This window comes from Mixophyes fleayi, chromosome 7 (assembly GCF_038048845.1).
Source record: "Mixophyes fleayi isolate aMixFle1 chromosome 7, aMixFle1.hap1, whole genome shotgun sequence".
Lineage (NCBI taxonomy): Eukaryota > Metazoa > Chordata > Amphibia > Anura > Limnodynastidae > Mixophyes > Mixophyes fleayi.
Window position 1 is genome coordinate 72,542,135 of NC_134408.1, and position 21,020 is coordinate 72,563,154.

Below are 21,020 nucleotides of genomic sequence, written 5' to 3' on the forward strand. Positions count from 1 at the left end.
TGACTTAAGTATGAAAATCCCATTTTCTACGTCTTTCTTTGGGGGACACCGGGGACATTCCAAAGCTGCCCTACGGGAGGGAACGCTCAGAAGAAATGGCACGAAACACCTTTCTTCTAATACTTGCATTCTTGGATGCAAACACATTAAACTTGTAAAAGTTATTGAATGTGTGTACAGACTACCACGTGGTCGCTTTACACAGCTGTTCTCTGGAAGCACCATAGTGGGCCGCCCAGGAAGCACTTACAGACCCTGTAGAGTCCTTGTATAGATTATCTGGGACAGGCTCCCTAGCCTTACTAGAAGCTTGACAAATAACAGCCGTAATCCACCTAGCAATAATTACTTTAGAAGCTAGCCAGCCTCTTTTGTGAGCATCATAGAGACTCAAAAGATCGCCAGTCTTGCGCATCTTCTGAGACCTCTGCGCATAAATTCGGAAGACTCGGACAACATTGAGAAAACCAATAGAAATATCATTAAACTGAATACATAAAATCATTCAGGACCGGAATGACAATGTGTTAATTTAGATAAAAAAAAACAGACAACCGTAGGAAGGAAAGATGTCCTGTTTCGAAGAACTGGCCTGTTTTTATGAAAAACAAGAAGAGGAGACTTGTAAGATAAAGCAGCAAGCTCTAAAAACAGTGTGTGCCGTAGAAATGGGCAAAATCATTTTCTAGGATAGAAATTTGAATTCCACTGTATTCAAAGGTTCAAAAGGTGGATGCTGTAAAACATTCAACACCAAATTCAAATTCCATGGTGGTACCGAAAGAACATATGAAGGTTGTACATGGAGAACGCCCTGAATGAAAGTGTGCACATATTCTTTGAAAGAAGACCGAAAAAGCTGACACCTGACCTTAAAAAGAACTAAGGAGCAAACCTGCATCCAACCCGTCCTGCTAGAACCTAAGTAACCTGGCCAAGCAAAAAAAAGTAGGATAACCCTTCTTTTTACACCAGTCAATAAAAGTTTTCCAGACTATGAGAAATCTTTGCAGAGGCTGGTTTCCGTGCACAAAGCATGGTTTGCACCACTAGTTCGGAAACACCTTAGCGCTTAGGATCATAGCTTCAACAGTCACACCATTAAAGCCAGCCGTTGTAAACATAGATGACAAAAGGGATCTTGAGTTAATAGATCTGGGCGTTGTGGCAACCGCCAGGTCCGAGCTCGTCGGTGTACCAGGCCCTCCCTCTGTGGCCAATCCAGCGCCATCAGAAGAACTGGAACACAGTCTCTTTACCTTTCTTAACACCCTTGGAAGCATGGCTACCGGTGGAAAAAGGTACACTAAGCAATACCTCCAAGGGACAGACATGGCGTCTACTGCGACAGCCATAGGATCTCTTGCACGGTAGCAGAAGAGGAGAACCTTGTGCTTCATCCGAGATGCCACCATGTCGACATTCGGGTGACCCCACCATTCCACCAACTGACGAAACACCTTAGGATGAAGGGACAATTTCCGCATGGCCAAGGGACTTTTGGTACCGCTCTGATGATTGAGGTATGCCACTGCTGTGGCATACCGAGACTGAATCTTCAGTGGCCTTCCCTGCAGCAAGTGTTGTGCGCTTATAAGAGCATGAAGACTGCTCACAGCTCAAAGACATTGATTGATTGGAAGCTTGGATTCCTTTTGAGTACAAAAACCCTGAAACTGAGCATGAAGACAGAAGGCTTCTAATCTTGAAGGCTGGCATCCTTTTTGATTAAAGTCCAATTTTAAATTGATAAATTGCGTCCCCTGGCGAGAATCTGTTTATGTAACCACCAAAGAAGCAACTAACTGGTCTGCGGAGACAGGTGAAATACCTTGGCTTTAGATTCAGATGGTATTTGTTGCATTGCAACAGAAGATCGAACTGGGACTGCCGTGCATGAAACTGAGCAACCTGGACCGGCTAGAAAGTCAATACCATGTTGCCAAAAACGCTCATGGCGAAATGTACAGAAGGCTACGTTGCCGCCAACCAAGATCTTACCCTAATTCTTACCAACCAAGACAGGATTCTAGCCTTGTTGAACACCCATTTTGACGGATGTGAAATAAAAATACTCAGAGATCATTTGCTGAGATGGGAGCAACATGGACTTTTTGAAGTTGAGAATCCAACCGTGAAACTGTAGAGTCTGGATTACTAGTTGGATATGTCGTCTACAGCACCTTTGGAGACTGCCATTAAAAGAAGGTCGTCCAGACGAGATGTTTGTAATCCTCTTGGACTTTAGCAGAGCAGCCACGACCGGCATGATCTCTGAAGATACGTGGGGTCGTGGCCAGACCAAAAGGAAGAGCCTGAAATTTTTAGTGCTGTGACCGAACCGCAAATCTCAAAAGGGACTGATGACCCCTCTAGATCGGTACATGAATATAGGCATTTTTGATGTCTAAAACCACCATGAATTTTCCTTGTTCCATGCCGTGAATGACCGAGCTCAAAGACTCGATTTTGAACCTGGGCACTGTGCCATGGGTGTTGAAACATTTTCAGAGTCAGAATTGGTCTGCATAAGCCCTTGGCTTTACGAGAAAAAGGTAATAAAAACCCAAACCTCTGAGAATCTGGCACCGGATTCATCACTCCGGAATAAAGGAGGGATAGAATAGTTTCTTGTAAAACCAGTCGCTTTCGTGGACAAGTGGGAAGCCCTAGGCAAAAACTGTCTGGGAGAAAGACCGAACAGATCGATCTTGTATCCTCAATACATTACACCCAAGCCCAGACATCTGTAGTAGACTGCAACCACTGATCCCTGAACAAGAAAAGACGAGCTCACACCACTGGTGACAGCGGAGGAGCAAAATGTCCGTCATGTGGACTGCTTGTTTGCAGGTTTCGCTGCTGGACGTCAAGCCAACTAGGCCTGGCGCCCACGCAGCAAACCACCCCTAGGGGCGGATGACTGGCCTGTAGAAGATTGGCCTGAGGAATATTAACCCCCGAAACCTTCCTGAGGACTGAAATTTGGATAATCTTTGTTTGGGAGCATTAACTGAGAAAAAAGTGCCCTTTCCACCTGTAGCTTGACTGATAATGGAGTCAAGTTGAGAGCCAAACAAAAGACCCCCAGAAAACTTCATGGTCTCAAGAACCTTTTCAGACCCCCATCAGCCTTCCAGGACTTAAGGCAGAGAATACGACGAGCTGAAACTGCAGAGGCAGAAATACGTGCACCAGTCCCGTGTATGTAGCTGCCTCTCGTAAATAATCTATCGCCCTCTGAATCTGCTCCACTAATGGAAGCAGTTCAGAGGAAGGCCTGCCTGCCAACAAACCTTGAAAACGGTGTTTTGACTAGCGTTCTACTGCTTTGTTAACCCACGCAGATGCCAAGGCAGGCCTGAAAGAGGCACATGTTGCCACGAAAATGAACTTGAGGACGGTCTGTACCATCCTTAAGAGTGGCTATGTTAGGAAAAGGAATAGTAGTTACCTTGGCTAACCTTGAAACTGCTGCATCCACACGTGGAAGAGTCTACCATTTAGCAAAAACTTCAGGAGGAAAAGGATAAACCGACTGCAGTCACCGAAATACTTGGAACTTGCTATCTGGGGAAGTCCAAGGCTCTGACAACAAATCTTCCAATATGTGCAAAAAGAGGAGCATGTGCATCATGAGGAACCTCTTACTTAGGAAAGTACACAGCTTGTATTAATTCCTCCACACTCTGGCGAACTGAATGAATCTCCTCCACAACCGAAGGAGCATCCAGGTCAGAATTCACTGCTAAATTACCTTCATTCTGGGAACTGCAGTCAAATCTGGCTTATTTTCCTGAAGTTGTGGCGCCATCCTCCTACGCTTATGTGAGGAAGACTGTGCCGCAGATTGTAACGTCCTCTCTAAGAGGAGGTAACCTAAACCAAACCCTGTACAGAGGATGCAATTCCCTGTACCCAAGCAGGCTGCACAGACTCCGCCAGGGAGAAACAGTCAAACCTTGACCTAGCAAACTAGAACCCACGTCAGTTGCTATAGTGCAAGCAGAATCAGAAGATGGAGCGACCATAGCCTGTGACAGCACCAACTGAGCAAGTTCAGCCACTGTATTGGAGAGAGACCGAACCCAAGCATGTGTTGCCGTAAGCAGCAGCTGCTGTATTACACGGTATGCTCTTTGAAAGCCGGCAGGCTGCGCACAGAGCCTGCGCGCCTTACTGTCCTGATGGTAGCTTTACGTGAAACAGCCCAGGTGAAACTCACCATTGATGTAACACCAGCTTTAGCACACATGGTTTTTCCCCTTCTGACATGTTAATAGATGGGACAAAACACAAACAAAACAGTGTAATAAACAGTGTAACAAAACACAATATAAATAAAAAGCAGTCCACAAAACTGAACAGAAAGTGAGCCTGCAATACAGCCAATAAAGCCCCACAGAGTAAAAAATAATAAACTTTTGAAAATCACCCCCAAATCTTTCAATCAGGACTCAGGACAGAATTGGGGAGAAGCTGGAGCTATAAAATGGCTGCTTATTCTGGTGTCTGCACACAAAATAGTGAGAGACCACCATGGAGGAAGTTTAATAGAAGAAACACCACTCCCCCAGGGCCCAGCACTGAATTGGTAACATTCAACAGGACAACACCCTCAACCAATCCAGTGCCTAGCAGGGCTCACTATGTTAGTGACCCTTGCCTGACCCTGTCTCCTGAGCTAAAAATAGAATCTTTTTGTTGTTTGTTTTTTTTCCCATAAAATGACTGCTTCTAGTAAGAAGCAGCCTGCTCAGGGACAAACTGCGATTTTCTACCCCCCTCTCAGCATTGTGCTGGGAAAGGGTTTCACTTACCTTCTGCCACCCCTCCTCACGCAGTGTCTGCAGTCTGTCAGATCAGGAGGACGGACACAGCCTGCGGCGACTGTGCCCAGCTCCTAGGAGGGCATGAAAACGTTGGGAGAGGGAGGCTGGCAACAGAGGCACCTCTCACAGCACCTCCGATCACCCCTTTTCCATACAGCGCTTGACGTGCGCCGCATACTGCAGATTCCTGCCATAAAATAATAAAAGTAACAGAAGAGGGCTGCTGAGTAGCCCAGGCACAGCCCTTTCGCCAGGCACTTAAACTAAACTGAGGCTGAACAGGAGGTGGGGTATAGAGGGGGAGGAGCTAGGGCTTAGTTAAAACAGAAGTCTAAAGTGCCAGTTCGCCCTGTCCCTACTCTATACCCCAATGTCCCCAGTGTCCCCCAAAGGAACACAGAGAAAATAGGGACCAAATAAAATACAATAAGGTACATGTGATGTGACTTCTAAAAATATAATTTAGAAAATAAGCGTGATAATATTGTGTTAATACAATCCATTAATAAAATAATTAGTGAAAGCAATATATAAGACAACATTCCCCACACCATCACTAGACAATGTTTTTCCAATCTTCAACCAGTTTTTTGAGCCTGTGACCAATATAACTTCAGTTTCCTATTCTTAGCCGACAGGAGCGGAACCTGTAGTGGTTTTCTGCCACTGTAGCCTATCCTCTTCAATTTTCAACATGCAGTACACTCAAGAGATGCTCTTCTGCATACCAATTTTGAAATGCAGTTATTTGAATTATTGACGCATTTCTGTCAGTTTGAACCAGTCCGGCCACTCTCCTATGACAGCTCATTAAAACTGCATTTTCACCCACAGAACTGCAGCTAACTTCTAAGCTAACTTTTTTTTTTCTGCATTGAGTACCATTCTCTGTAAACTCTACAAGATGTTTTTCATGACAAGGAGATCAGCAGTTTTTAAGATACTCAAATCACCAATCATTTCACAATCAAAATCAGTTTGATCACATTTCCTCCTCATTCTGGTGTTTGGTCTGAAAAACACCTGATTATTTATCCGATAATAGAGTTTCCTTGACTCCTCCAGGACAACACACCCCAATGGGTTGATTTTCTCCTTCTTTAGAGTCATAATAAAGTAACTTAGTCCAGTATGAGATCTTTCTTCACTTTCTTCTTTATATGACTGACTATTCCTCCACATTTTGCATCCGCTGAACCGTGGACATCCTGAACCCACCACCCGCTTTTATCAAAGTAGATTTTTATGGCTCCAAGGGTAAACTGAAATTCCTGCCCCTTTCTGAACCTTGGTTTCGGGGCATAAGGAATGCCATTAGCTGATTCACTGCTAGATGCAGTACTTGTGTAAACCAAGCTCTGCCGAGCCAAACAGAGCAGGACTATTATTAACCCTTACTCTGCCCCTTTTTATTATTATTTTTGTTAAATTGTTTTAATGGCACCAGAGGGATCCTGGGTATTGGTGGGTTACATACAGTAGATCCCGTCTACTCTCTTTGGTCTAAATATCTGGAAAAGAAACTTCATATCGTGTTCTCCCGTCACAATTTTTGGTGACCCCCAGTTTCCCGGTTATCTTGTGGAATACACAATTGTTCAACTGCCACTCTCCAGGATGTAGAAAATGGCGACTAAAGAAATCTACTGTAATATTGTTGGTTCAAGACATGTGCATTGCCGACAGCCATTCTAAATTGCCTTCAGCTCCTTAAGAGGGACCTTACTTCCTGCATCATCAAGTATATTTGTGCTCCCTTGGCGGTTGATGCAAGATATCACTGTCTGATTGTCCGACTGCATTATGACAATGTCCCGACAATGTTTTTTTTTTCCTTTGCAAACATGCTTCTCTTACTGTACTCATCTTTCTGATGGTGGCTATTTCTATTTACCACCTATCTATTAGTCAAAAACTTACTAGACACTGTAGAATACCCACCTCTTCCTAAGGTGTGGTCTGTGGACCACTACGAAGTCCTGCCTGACTTCTCCTGATTATCTTATTTGTTGATTTCAATCCAGCTTGTTTCAGCTTGTCAAAAAACCTTCCTGTAGAGGTTTTCTGTACCTAAGAACTTTAATTCCCAATATACAATTTTATGGCTTTATCATTCATTCATGTTCTCTTAGCATGTGTAACCCTCTTATTGTAACTTGTATTGCGTCAATCTTGGATACTGTTGCTATAAGTATGTATTCTAAATAGGGCGAATGGAACACTACTTTTCTGAATATTGCCAAGACTACTACAAGAACCTTTGTAAATGTCCTTCATTGATGCACGTCCAATAATTAAATAGGAGACATCTGAACTAAGAGTGTTGGTTGAAGCTTGCAAATCTCGGTAACTGTTGATGCACCGTACTTATTGGTACGTGAGAAAATGCACCATTCAAATCCACAGAAAGCGAAGGCGGTTAAGAAGTACCCTATGTTCATTGAATGATCTTATGGAGGCCATCTTGAATTTTCTTGCATGGAAATATTGATAAATTTGAGGCCTCTTCTCTTTTGTGCCCTTGGCATCTTACAGATAATTCTTTTGTCTAGAAGCACACAATTTCTTTCTTGACCGAGTTCTGTCCAACAACTTCCGTTACGCGATTTCTGAAAGAAAACTTTTGGCGGATACTCTAGAAGTAGAGCTTGTTTCTGCTAACTACCACTTCTATTTCCTTGTCAGTGTTGTCTCTTGGGAAACAGACCTCCTTTACATGATTGGCAAAAAGGACCTAAGGGCCCCCCTAACTAACCTTTTGTAGACAGTCAATGTCCCTGTTAATTAGCTCTATGTAGCTCCACCAACTTTACAATCTTGTCTCTTCCAAGTTCGCTTATGAACTTCCTTTATTAGACTTTCTAGTGTATGGCCTTCTGCTAGACCTGTACAACGGAAGCCGTTTGATTTTCCTCCTAACATCTATTGAATCAAGGCATCCAATTATTCCCAAAAATATATTCTCCCTCAACACAGGAGACATTAACTTTTTCTTCAGATTGTGCATCTTCCATACAAGGCAGCAACCATAAACTGTTACTACTGAAGACCCAATTCTAGCAGCAAATCCGACTGCCTCTGCCATCCAATGCCACAACCATAAAACGCCAAATACCTGTTATCACATAGGTCATATATACAGAAGCAAATTTGATTGTCTTTGCCAACCAAGGCTGCAACCCTGAAGCTCTTCTAACATGCTGCAGAAGCCATAATTCTAGCAGCAAAACTGACTATCCATAGAAGCTTCCCATATTAACTATGCTGCTGTCTATGTCCTGAACAATCTTCAGCAACTTGCTCCTTTTAACTTCCGGATACACACAAACCTGTGGATGTCACTGCTGTAGCTACAACTGGCCTTGATGCTCCCCCAGACAACTCTGCCATGTGAGGAAGGCTGCAGCTGACCACATTAAATGCAAAGATATGCTTCCAATGAATCCCTATGGGGATCTTCTACACAGACTGCACAAGTAAAAACTTTGGACAAACCTTGAAGAAACAGCAGACCTAAACAAGCCTATATTATCTGAAGGAAGCAGGAAGAAACCTTTCTAAACAAGGAATACACATAAAAATAACTTTTCCTGGGCTTACTGTGAAAGTCTGTCTGGGATCGTTTCTTATGTATAGGTGCCCGATTTCCACGGTGTCCGCAGTATACAAGTGGCACTTAGTTCTGCAGGGAGTTTAAAAGGAATGGCATCTAGCCTGCATTCTCTGCATCACGACTAACATTCCCTGGGCTCCATGAACACAGCATCATGACTCAGAAAGCCCTTCATTAAAAAAAAAAAACAGGGCTCCTGACATGAAAAGGATCATTTTAAGTGCAGATCATAAAATCAAGACAAAATGGAGCAAACTGGAATAATTGTTTCATGCAAACTCTTCAAACACCATATACAAATCTGTCTGTTAGAGGCTCCAAAAATAAAAAAAATGTAGAATAAAACAAAACAAAAAACCCCAAACCTAAGAAAACAAACACCATCTGTCTGACTCTACAAAAGGACAGGGAACGTTAATTCAAGGAGAGACCCTTATATAACTTCCAGGTTTTTATTATTTTCTTGTCCCAACTCTAGAGAAGGAGGGATTAACCCATTGGTGTGTGCTGCCATGGAGGAGGAAGAGAAAACAACTTCTGACCATGTCTGCATACTTTTATGCATTGAGTTACTGCCACATGATATGCTGAATAGATATTTCCATCAACAAGCAGGTGTACATAATAAAGTAGCCACTCAGTGTAATTTTTTTACACAAACAGATAAATAGCTTGTAAAATCATACTTGCCTATAACATTAACAATTGCCTTCAGTGCTCCTAAAATGCTTCCTAGTACTTCAGGATACTCCTCTCCGAGATATTCATACAACACAACACCCAAGTGGCCCATTAATTTTTCCTAAATTCCAAAGATACAAGAAATTAGAATATCAACATTAACTATTTAAGTAAAAACACGAGTAAAGACATACCCAGAGCAACTTACCTCTTGACATGTTTTCATTACAACTGCAGTACGAGATATTAAATCAGCAGCCTGCTGCCTCACTTTAGCAGATTTGTTGTTTAAACGCCACAAGACTGTACCACATATCTGCGGCAGATATGGCTTCACTCTTTTCCCAAGCGCATTGACAACAGTACCAAAGCCATTCAACATTACAGAGTCCTATAGAAAGTAGAATAAAATCATAAATTCAACTGTGGGTATACACACACACCAGTATGCACTCAAGCTTATATTATAGGACCGTTAAAAGAGTGAATATTTTTTAGTCTCACATTGTCAGTCCCACTTCTGGTCACTCAACCAGACTGAGCATCGGGAAATATAATATATAATATATATATATATATATATGACAAAAACAGTCAATTAGGAATTGTCTCATCTTTATGTGAAATTCAAAATGACCACTTGGAAAACGTTGCATCAACAAATCTCCAAATCGGCTCATCTAAAATATCCTCTGCAAACATTTGTCTACATTTCTGAAGATACAATGCTGTAAGAGTGTAGGGATATTTGGAATATTTACAGACATTCAATAACTGCATTTTCAATGCCTATAAATTAACAATGTGGGTGAGCACTATGAACCAAACGGTTTCCAAGACAATACACTTTTACAAAGCAGCTTAAAACTGTTGACATGGAATGTATATCATCTTTGATATAGTATGGAGTAAAACATGAGCTTTACATGTTGTTCTGCCTCAAAGCAGTGCAAAAACAGATCTCAGTTGTCTGTACCAGCACAGGGCCAGTCCCAATGACAAATGAGGATTTCTAAAATATTTTAGCAACTGAAACATGGTAACATTAAGTTTAGAAAATAAATTGTTCTTTAATGAGTGAGGCCATAATCTAATTTTCCAGGTTACATTCATTTACACACACCTCTGTGGTTTGCTCTTGAAAAGCATAAAGGATTCCATCAATCAACTGTTCTTCCAATTTATGGTCAATATCTGCAGCTCCAAGGTTACCCATGATTTTTTCAATAGTTTCCATGACCATTTTTCTGTATTGCTCAGCTTCATCTTTTAAGTCATCCACAATTCTAGAAATTATTTCTGCAGCTCCCACTTTGTTGGCAAGTTCAACAGTGGTGTCCACCAACTACAAGCAGAAAACTATTAAAAAGTGCAGGAGAAACACAACCACATGTCCAGAAAATATGCAGTATTTACACAAACAATGCCCAAACTAATTTCACAATATTTACTGATGTGTACCTGTCTGTAGTTTCTTCTGTCCAAAGCCATTCTGTGTTGCCAAAAGTGCTTGAAAAAAGGCGGTAGAATTTCTGTCTTGATGTAATTTGCTTCCACTCCATCAGTACCACAACACTGTTTCACCACCTGCAAAATAAATGTATATTACTTTCTTATGATAAAACAAGAACTGTTTGTGATATATGATGCAGTAACTGCACAAGTCACCCACATGGCAAAAGAAAAAAAAAAAGAAAAATAATTTACCTTCAAGACAATTTTTTTCATTTCTTCATCAGGAGACTGAAATTCTCGGATTAAAATCAACATCACTTCTCTGGTATAATAGTTTGCATATTCAGCATCCATCAGAGGAATAAGGTAACCAATTGCTTTTAAAAATGCTGCAAGACCCTGTTGAGTGCACAAACAAAATTATACAGGTTCCATACCATTTGATGAAAATAAAAATAATTTAAACACGTATCATACATACCTTTCCTCTGTGCTGCCGAATACCTTTCCACAGTGGTTTCAGCACAGAATCAAAGGATTCTATACCATAAGGAGTGGCTGCTTCAGCTAACGCAGCAATTGCCAAAGCACTGATGGTACGAACTTTTTGCTGCTCATCAACCAATCCTAAAAATATGAGAAAAACACATTAAAAATTTTCAAAAGACTAGTATTTTATAACAAAATTTTTATAATGTCATCTTAATTCTCTAATAAAGTATTAAAAAAAATAAAAAAAAATTCAAAAAACACCTGACAGGAACTAGTTAGCTAAAATTACCTTGAATCAATTACATACATTTGAAAATAAATAAATACCTCCATAAGTGGACATCTTTTTTTTACAATGGTGTTCAAAATCGCCAGCTGCGCTGCATTTAATATAATAAGAATACCTGTCTGACCTGGTCATCCTAGGATTGAATGTAAACATACAATTGGCTCCACGTACCTCAGGATGTCTCTCTCCAAGTACATCAATCAAGCTAAGCCTCCCCACCAATCATGATTATTGCAATGCCCATGGGGATTTTCATCCCCTTTAAAACATTTAATATTTATTAACCAGACAGGAATAAAATACTAATCATAATAAAATAAACTGCAACACAAAAAATACAATCAATAGTAGCAGACAAATACCTAAAATTGTAGATTTACAAACACACAGATTCAATTGTACCAGAAGTTAAATAAGCGGATTGTTAAGTATCCACTTCACTACAAAGCCAGGAATTCTATCCAATCTTTCTAGAAATGTGGGCAGAAGCAAAAATGGAATAGCTTCTACAATATATATGGTCCCTAACATCTAGAACATGCTTTTCTTCCCCAAAAGGATAACATAAGAGGAAACATGCAGGGCTTACTTTAAAATAAATTACTCTATGGTTTTACCTACACATGTGTACCCCCCACCACTGCAGCAGACAAGAAAAAATATGAATTTGGTAAAATTCTTCATTACCATGCAGACTGTAGCACAGATTACCAAGATTTTTGTTAAATACACTTACTCCTTTTGAAGGACACTGCTGCCTCGTAGTATAGAGGTTGGTTTGAGAGCTGGGCACTTAATTGAAATCAGCACAGTTTCAGAAGCTCCTCTCTCTGTATATATCACCTCTCCAACAGAAACTCAATTATTGACAAAGTTAGGATTGGATAGAGGACTCAAAACATACAAACAACATATCCATTTTGGGAACACCAACATAAAAACTTTAAACAGAGCAAAAGCATAAAGGGTGGTAGAGCAGTATACCTCAAAAGAAATCAGAGAAATTGATTTAACATACAAAATCTATCTTTTCTCTTTCTTCCTATTGGGGGACACCTTACTTTGGGGACAATTCAAAACTGTCCCTAGAGGAGTGTACACAGACACAGCTATGTGCAAAACCTTACATACCACACATTGAAATTTTAAAATTTTGTAGAAGCATGGACAGAGTACCTGGTGGCTGCCCGATACAGCTACTCAGCCGTAGCTCCATGCCGCGGTGCAAGGAAGTACTCAATCTGGTAGAGTGGGCCCTGATATTATCTAGAACAAGTTTCCCTGCACCGATATATGCTTGCTGAAGCCTAATCAATCTGACAATGAGTTTCTTGGTCAGTAGTCAATCTCTTTTCTGCACATTATAAAGGATCAGAAGATTAGAACTGCATCTTTGCAAAAGGCCTATAGATAGAACAGAGGAAGGTATGAGGTGCCAGATGCAACTCCACCACCATCCATGGTCACTGCAAACCTCAATCAGGGAGCACAATAAACTAGTAAAAATAAAAAATAAGATAAAACAAAATGAAAGTAGTTGCCACGGGCAGCCCTGTGCAGAAGAATCCAAACCCCGAGGACACTTACTGTCTGTCAGCTTCAGGGGCGGATCCAGACTATTACTATACCCCGGGTGATTTTAGGGGGGGCGATTTAGGCCCTGCCCCCTAATTTCTAAGGCTGCCGGAGGCTGCACAGTATGTGCAGGTCCGCTCGGCAGTGACAGTGTGCTGCCCCGCTGCTCTGATTGTGTTTAAAACACAATCAAAGCAGCCGGGCTGCACACTGTCACTGCTGAACGGACCTGCACGGTGTGCAGCCGCCGGGCAGAAAGCCCCTGCTAGGGGGGGGGGGGCGATCACCCCCCCCTGGATCCGCCACTTGTCAGCTTTAGGCTATTTTTCTGTCAGAGGTAAAAGCCACCAAGAAAAAAAAATTAAACAGTAATAAGCTCCTCCTCTCCTTAAGCAGGACACTAACACGCATGCACTCAAATTAAAACGAGTCCCACTGCTTCATAGTGCCTAGAGGGTGGACAGTTTTAATATACTGACCCTCTCACCTGACCATATTCCAGCACCAGAGACTCTACTTTAAGTGTGCAAACCACAGGGGAATAGTCAATCTGTGCTCCGAAACTCTCCTAGCAGCAAAGATGGCCAACAGGAAGACTGTCTTCTAGATGAGAAATTTTAATTCCACTGAACCAACTGGTTCAAAGGGAGGGTGATGCAAAGCAGGCAGCACCAAATTCAGCTCCCACAGAGCCATTGTAGGGAGGCAGCACATGCATATGTATACAAGTAGGCTTGATCAGGCAGGAGCGCCAGTTTTCTTTGAAGATCCAGTTCTCGGCTCTATCAGTTTTCTTGCAAACAACTAAATTTTAAGCCTCCTTTCAGGAAATCCTGATGAGAGGTAAATCTTCCAGACTATATTAATGAGAAGACACAGGCTGGATGGCTATACTTGTCTAAATCACCCTATTCAAAAATCTCTTTGCATTAAGAATCACAGCTTCAGCAGCCATGTCATTAAAGCCAGTCAAGACAAACTCTGGTGGAGGAAGGAACTCTGATTTAGGAGGTCTGGTCTTCAAAAGGAACACACCACGTTGGATCCTTTCCCATGCTGAAGATGTCAGTGTACAACAACTTCCTGGGCCAGGGCGGTACCACAAGAATAACAGGAACACCACCTCTTAGTTTTTGTACCTGAAGAAACATGGCTACCAATGGGAAAAGGTAACAGAGATTGAAGGCTGACTGAACCGACGGTGTCCACTAGATATGTCTGCGGATCCCATGTCCTGGAGCAGACGATGGAAACTGGCAACATGTCGATGTCTGGCTGACCTATCCTTCACAACAGCTGCTTGAATCTCTCCGGTTGATGAGACCATTCCCCTGGATGAAGCGCCTGCTGAGAAGGTCTGCCTCCCAGTTCTCTACGCCTGGGAGTAGACCACCGAAATAGCTGGGATATGCCGATTCGCAAAATCTTTCCAGTCTCCTTCATGGCCAGTGCACTCTGGGTTCCCACAGTGATTTATGAATGCCACTGCCATGACAAAGTTGGACTGCACTTTTTTTGGATCTTTCTTGCAGAAATCGCTGACCTGCGTACAGGGCGTTGAGAACCTCTCTGAGCTTAAAGACATTTATGGGACGTTTGGCCTCTTCTAATCCAAACCCCCTGAAACCGGTGCTAAAAAACCACAGCTATCCAGCCCGGAAGACTGGCATCAATAGTCCCCAAATCCAGTCCCAGACGACAAACGGACATCTGTTGAAATTGCCCTTTATCAACCACCAATGAAGTAAAACACTCGCCTTTAGGTGACAGACAGAACGTCTATTTAGGCAGAAGCTGGTGGGACTTATTCCATTTTGGGATTAACTCGAGCAGGGACACTTATGAATGAAATTATGCAAGTGAGAAGATCTTGTCCCCTGGAAGGAGAAGAAGATTTATACTTACGATAAATCGGTTTCTCTGATTCCATCTGGGGGACACTGCTAACCATGGGATTGAGGAGGGTAGGGAGGAGTTTGGCACCTAAATAGTTAATTCTTTTAACTGCTGACAGGCTCTCCCCCTGCCAACCCCCAACGGAACTCAGTTTGATTAAAAAAGCAACAAGTAGATAGGCCAATCAACCAAGACACATAGAAGAAAGCAGAAGGGAGGGAACGCAGTGTCCCCTAGATGGAATCAGAGAAACCGATTTATCGTAAGTATAAATCCGCTTTTCTCTTTCATCCATCTGGGGGACACTGCTAACCATGGGGACTAGTAATGTTGTATATCAGGTTCTGGGCGCTGGTAGATATGACATGTGTGGCAGAGTAGGTGGTTGATGTTATTACAACATGGTGTACACAAAGTAATTTCCGGCCGGAAAAAGAATAAACTGACATGTGCACTGAATAGACAGTATATAAACAAACAACGGCTAAAAACCAATGGTGAAGGGTGACCATATTAGTCCATACACATCAATTGCCCACTGGGTTATGTAACCCGTGTTGTGGATTGTCTGATATGGCAATATAAACAACTGCCCTTCAACTATGTTGTTTGACAGCAAAACAAATCAAATGTCCCATATGAGTACTGACACATCAGCTGGTTCACTGAGTGGACCTAAGAGCCATGCACAATGTGGCGATGATTAAGTATTGTCCGATGAACCAATGTAGAAAAAAATGTCCCAAATAGTCTGTAAAAGATCCGGAGTGACTTACTTGGCGGCGCTCGACAGTAGATGTCCGCAGAGCGGGGATCCCTCCTATAGTGCGGCATCGTCTCTTGCCCCTTGTTTGGGTGATGGTACAGGACGCAGACACGCAGCCTGTGTGTGGCGGAGGTAGCGTATGCACGCTCTTGGTATCCCTCGCGGACAGCGAATGTCTAGTCAGTATGCTGAATATGACAATCTAGCATGCTAGAAACAGGTTTCAATCTTTTCACAGTGCTGAATCAGTATAGTAGTGGTGTTTTACCAACGCGTTTCGCTCGTGGCCAGAATGCCAATGAGCTTCCTCAGGGATTGTTATAATTGAACTGGTCTTCCTTCCAGTTTTGGTTCGGTGGAGACTACTATGAACAGGTTTGCGGAACTGCTATTCGCGCCCAGTTACGCGAACCTGTTCATGGCTCATTGGGAAAACACCACCATTTGGCAATAACCCATATAGTCCATACATCTTGAGATGGCACAGATACATAGACGACATCCTGTGCATATGGACGGGAACTATGGATATGCTCCAAGAGTTCCTTGGTTACCTCAACAACAATGACATCAACCTCCGGTTTACTGCTCAGATCAGCAATACTAGGGTGGAGTTCTTAGATCTAGACATAGCCATCTTAGACAATCATATTCAGACCAAGACTTTCCTAAAACCGGTGGACTGTAACTCTTACATTCCTGCAACAAGTGGCCACCTGAAAAGATGGCTTACCAACATACCGAAAGGCCAGTTCACCCGCAGACGGAACTGTTCTAACTTAGCACTATATGAGGATCAATCCAAAATTCTAAAAGAGAGATTCCTTGAACGAAATTATGACAGGGACACCATCAATGTGGCATTTGAGGAAGTCAAAGGGATAGATAGGGAGACCCTCCTTCTATCCAAAACGTCCATCACAGACGCAGATGACTCATTACCACCAGCATTCATTACCAAGTACAGTTCCAATAATAGGGAACTCGAAAAGATTGTACGGAGACATTGGCACATATTGCAGATGGATGACCATTTGAAGGGCATCCTTCCAGAACACCCCAAGATCATTTATAGAAAATCTGACTCCCTCAATACAAAGCTAGTGAAATGCTGTATCCCCACTACAAAGAGAGAACAACAACAAAGCTGGCTCAAAGAGAATAGTGGGCGTTTCTATTTCTGCCACAGATGTCAGGCTTGTACTATGATCAATCATAGGTGAACGAAACCCATCACCACCTTCAGATCCCACACCACAGGGGAGTCGTTTAAAATCAAAACCAAAATAACCTGTTATACCATAGGTGTGGTCTACTTACTGGAGTGCCCCTGTGGCCTCCAGTATGTTGGATGTACCATTCGGAAATTACATGTCCGCATCTCTGAGCACTTACGGAATATTAGGAACAAGTCAGAGAATCACACCATATCTGCCCATTTTCTCAAATACCATAATCATGACCATACCGCCCTCCAATACACAGGGATTTGCAAAGTTACAAAAAGAGGTGGAGATTATGTATCACTCATTTCGAAAGAAGAAGCCAGGTGGATTTTTTATCTAAAAACCCTGACTCCGAAGGAACTAAAGATAGATTTCGATTTGGGATATTTTTTGCAATCATAAGACTTTTTCCCATCTCTCGCTTATCCCGCTTTTCCACCTACTCCCATAACTGGGTCTGTACAGCATTCATACATTTATCCAGGGCTCATTGTCCTAAGATCAGCATATAATTTGTTCACGAGTATATTCATTACTGTAACTTCAGCATAAATAAGTATATATTTTTCATGTATATATTCATCACTGCAACTTGTCATGCACTACATTGTTTATCTCTGGTACCACTTAGAATTACCCAGAGATTCATATTGGTTTAGTGGCTTCAAGTGGTCTATGAACATATCCGTTGACTTTGGAATTATACTTATAAAAGATAATTGTGTGCATGGCACCAGATATGATGTTAATATCAGTCAACATTTAAGTTGAGATGTACTTTATTTTTGTAAACAGACTGCTATTCATCGTTTATACATAATCTATATACCAGATGTTCACGCTTCATTGTTACCAGCTGAGCCTCCGGCCAATTAAGTGAAACTGTTGCCACCTAATTGAAAATATCCGGGCTCTATACAAACTGGAAGGAAGACCAGTTCCATTATAACAATCCCTGAGGAAGCACCACTACTATACTGATTCAGCACTGTGAAAAGATTGAAACCTATTTCTAGCATGCTAGATTGTCATATTCAGCATACTGACTAGGGATTCGCTGTCCGCGAGGGATACCAAGAGCGTGCATACGCTACCTCCGCCACACACAGGCTGCGTGTCTGCGTCCTGTACCATCACACAAACAAGGGGCAAGAGACGCTGCCGCACTATAGGAGGGATCCCCACTCTGCGGACATCTACTGTCGAGCGCCGCCATGTAAGTCACTCCGGATCTTTTACAGACTATTTGGGACATTTTTTTCTACATTGGTTCATCGGACAATACTTAATCATCGCCACATTGTGCATGGCTCTTAGGTCCACTCAGTGAACCAGCTGATGTGTCAGTACTCATATGGGACATTTGATTTGTTTTGCTATCAAACAACATAGTTGAAGGGCAGTTGTTTATATTGCCATATCAGACAATCCACAACACGGGTTACATAACCCAGTCGACAATTAACATGTATGGACTAATATGGTCACCTTTCACCATTGGTTTTTAGCCGTTGTTTGTTTATATATTGTCTATTCAGTGCACGTCAGTTTATTCTTTTTCCGGCCGGAAATTACTTTGTGTACACCATGTTGTAATAAATAACATCAACCACCTACTCTGCCACACATGTCATATCTACCAGCGCCCAGAACCTGATATACAACATTACTAGCCCTTTCTTGGGAGGTTAGGGATTCCTCCCGCACATTTACAGGTTCATTTTTGGCCGCTTTACATATTTATAGATAGCGCAACCCACCCTCTCTGTTTATAACCATGGGGACTTACTAAAGCAGCCCCTCGAAGGGTGGGATCGCTCTGATAGCCCAGCACGTAGAGCACTACAGCCAAATGAGGCGTCCTCAGACGCAAAGACATTAAATTGGTAACATTTTGTGAAAGTATGGACTGAGGACCAGGTGGCTGCTCTGCATAGCTGATCCGCTGAGGCCCCATCCCACGCAGCCCAAGACACCCCAACCGAGCAGGTAGAATGGGCAACAATACGCTCCGGCACAGGACGGTTAGTACCGACATAAGCTTGCTTAATTGTCAGGGTAAGCCATCTAGCAATCGACTGCTTAGACGCTGGCCATCCACGTCTAGAAAAATCAAATAAAACAAATAGAGAATCTGTCTTACGAATCTCTCTTAAGTTCTCTTAACATTAATACGTAAAGCCCTAACCACATCCAAAACTCTCATGTTTCTCAGGTTTCCTGTTCCAGAAGCCTGAGGTTCCTCTTTGAACACCGGAACTACCATTTCCTGATTTACATGGAAACCACACACCACCTTAGGAAGAAAAGATGGAACAGTTCTTAAAACTGCTCTATCATGAAAGACCAAATAAGGTTCAAAGACAAGATAAAGCCCCCAGCTCTGAGACGCTCCGAGCGGAGGCAATAGCCAGCAGGAAGACCACCTTTCAAGTTAAAAACCGCAACTCCACTGAGTATAACGGTTCGAATGGAGGCTCCTGCAGCATATTAAGGACCAAATTAAGATCCCAAGGCGCCGTTGGGTGAACATAGGGCGGCTGGATGTGAAGCACCCCCTGCAAGAAAGTTTTAACATCCGGTATCTCCGCCAAACATCTGTGAAAGTACACTGACAGTGCTGACACCTGAACTTTTAGAGTTCCCAAACGGAGACCTCCATCCAAGCCATCTTGTAGAAAAGCACGAAACCTAGTCAGATGAAAAGACTTTGAATTGTAAGACTTCTTACACCACTTTATATAAGCATGCCAGATGCGGTGATAAATCCTAGCCAAAACTAGCTTCCTAGCTTTGAGGAGAGTGTTCACTACACTCAAAGAAAACCCTCTCGATCTCCACAGACAGGATTCAACAGCCATGCCATTAAATTCAGCCGGTCTAGACTCTGATGCAAGAATGGTCCCCGAGTCAGCAGATCTCTTCGAAGCGGAAACCGCACACCCGGACCTACTGCCATAAGAAAAATCTCTGGATACCAGACTCTTCGTGGCCAAGCTGGAGCCACCAGAATGACTGGTCGATCTCCCTGCTTGACTCTTCGAAGGACCCTGGGAATCATTGATATGGGGGGAAACAGGTAACATAACCTGAAGTCCCCAGGCATTGTCATCAACACATCCACTGCCACTGCCAGCGGATCTCTTGCTCTTACGCGTCAACAGGAAAGTTCCAGAGTTTTGCGCAACGCCATCAGATCTCGATCCGGAAGTCCCCACCTCTTTACCTGCGACTGGAACACTTCCGGATGAAGAGCCCACTCCCCCGGCAGAACTTTGTGCCGACTTAGTCTGCTTGCCAGTTCTGTATTCCTGGGATGAAAACTGCTGACAGCACGGGCATGTATCTTTCGGCCCAAGCCAATATCTGAAACGCCCCCTTGTCCATTTATGTACGACACTGCCGTGGCATTGTCGGATTGAATGCGAACCGGCCTTCCTTGCAAAATACTCTGAGCTCTCTGCACTGCTTTTAAGATGCCCATCAGTTCCAGCACATTTATGGGAAGAACTGACTCCTGCTCTGACCACAGCCCTTGCATTCTCAGGGGAAGGACCACTGCCCCCAAACCATTCAGACTGGCGTCCGTGGATACTAAGATCCAGGACCATGGAGCAAAAGACCTGCCCTCCCTCAGATTGTCCCTCACCAACCACCATCTGAGGGACTCTCTCGCCTCTGGTGACAATCTCATCCACCGACGATCCAACCTGAGGTGGGACCCTGTCCATTTCCTCAGCATGTCCCATTGGAAACATCTGGAGTGAATCCTTCTGTAAGGAAGCGTCTCGAAAGATGCAACCATCTTTCCTAACAGTTTCATACACAGAAGCACTGATGGCCTCCTGTGAGACCGAACCTTGTTCGTCAACTCCTGTAAAGACTTTACCTTGTCCTCCGGAAGAAAAAAACCTCTTGTCTGCAGTGTCCATTATCAATCCCAAAAATGACATCCTTTGGCAAGGTATCTGGAACTTTGCTTCGTTTAGGAGCCAACCATGCCTTTCCAGCACCTTCACCGTAAGCTGAAGATGCTGTTCAACAACTGTGCTGTTGCTGCCTTGATTAGTAAATCGTCCAAATAAGGTAAAATCTGCACCCCTCTGGAATGGTGTCACCATTACCGCCATAATCTTTGTAAACACCCTTGGGGCTGTTGCAAGCCAGAACGGAAGAGCCCTGAACTGATAGTGAG

The 21,020-nt window shown here is 42.9% G+C and overlaps 1 protein-coding gene across 2 annotated transcripts in view; it reads right to left on the minus strand.

Annotated features, from left to right (window-relative positions):
* The window catches only part of SF3B1 (splicing factor 3b subunit 1), a 112,229-nt gene that overhangs the window by 26,733 nt on the left and 64,476 nt on the right, over positions 1 to 21,020 (minus strand). For both annotated transcript variants that reach the window (XM_075179974.1, XM_075179975.1), the window contains 6 exons: positions 11,063 to 11,208; positions 10,834 to 10,980; positions 10,588 to 10,713; positions 10,250 to 10,471; positions 9,335 to 9,517; positions 9,136 to 9,247 (listed from right to left, as the gene is read on the minus strand). In XM_075179974.1, the coding sequence (XP_075036075.1) occupies positions 9,136 to 9,247; positions 9,335 to 9,517; positions 10,250 to 10,471; positions 10,588 to 10,713; positions 10,834 to 10,980; positions 11,063 to 11,208 (936 nt within the window). The remainder of the gene's footprint in view (positions 1 to 9,135; positions 9,248 to 9,334; positions 9,518 to 10,249; positions 10,472 to 10,587; positions 10,714 to 10,833; positions 10,981 to 11,062; positions 11,209 to 21,020) is intronic.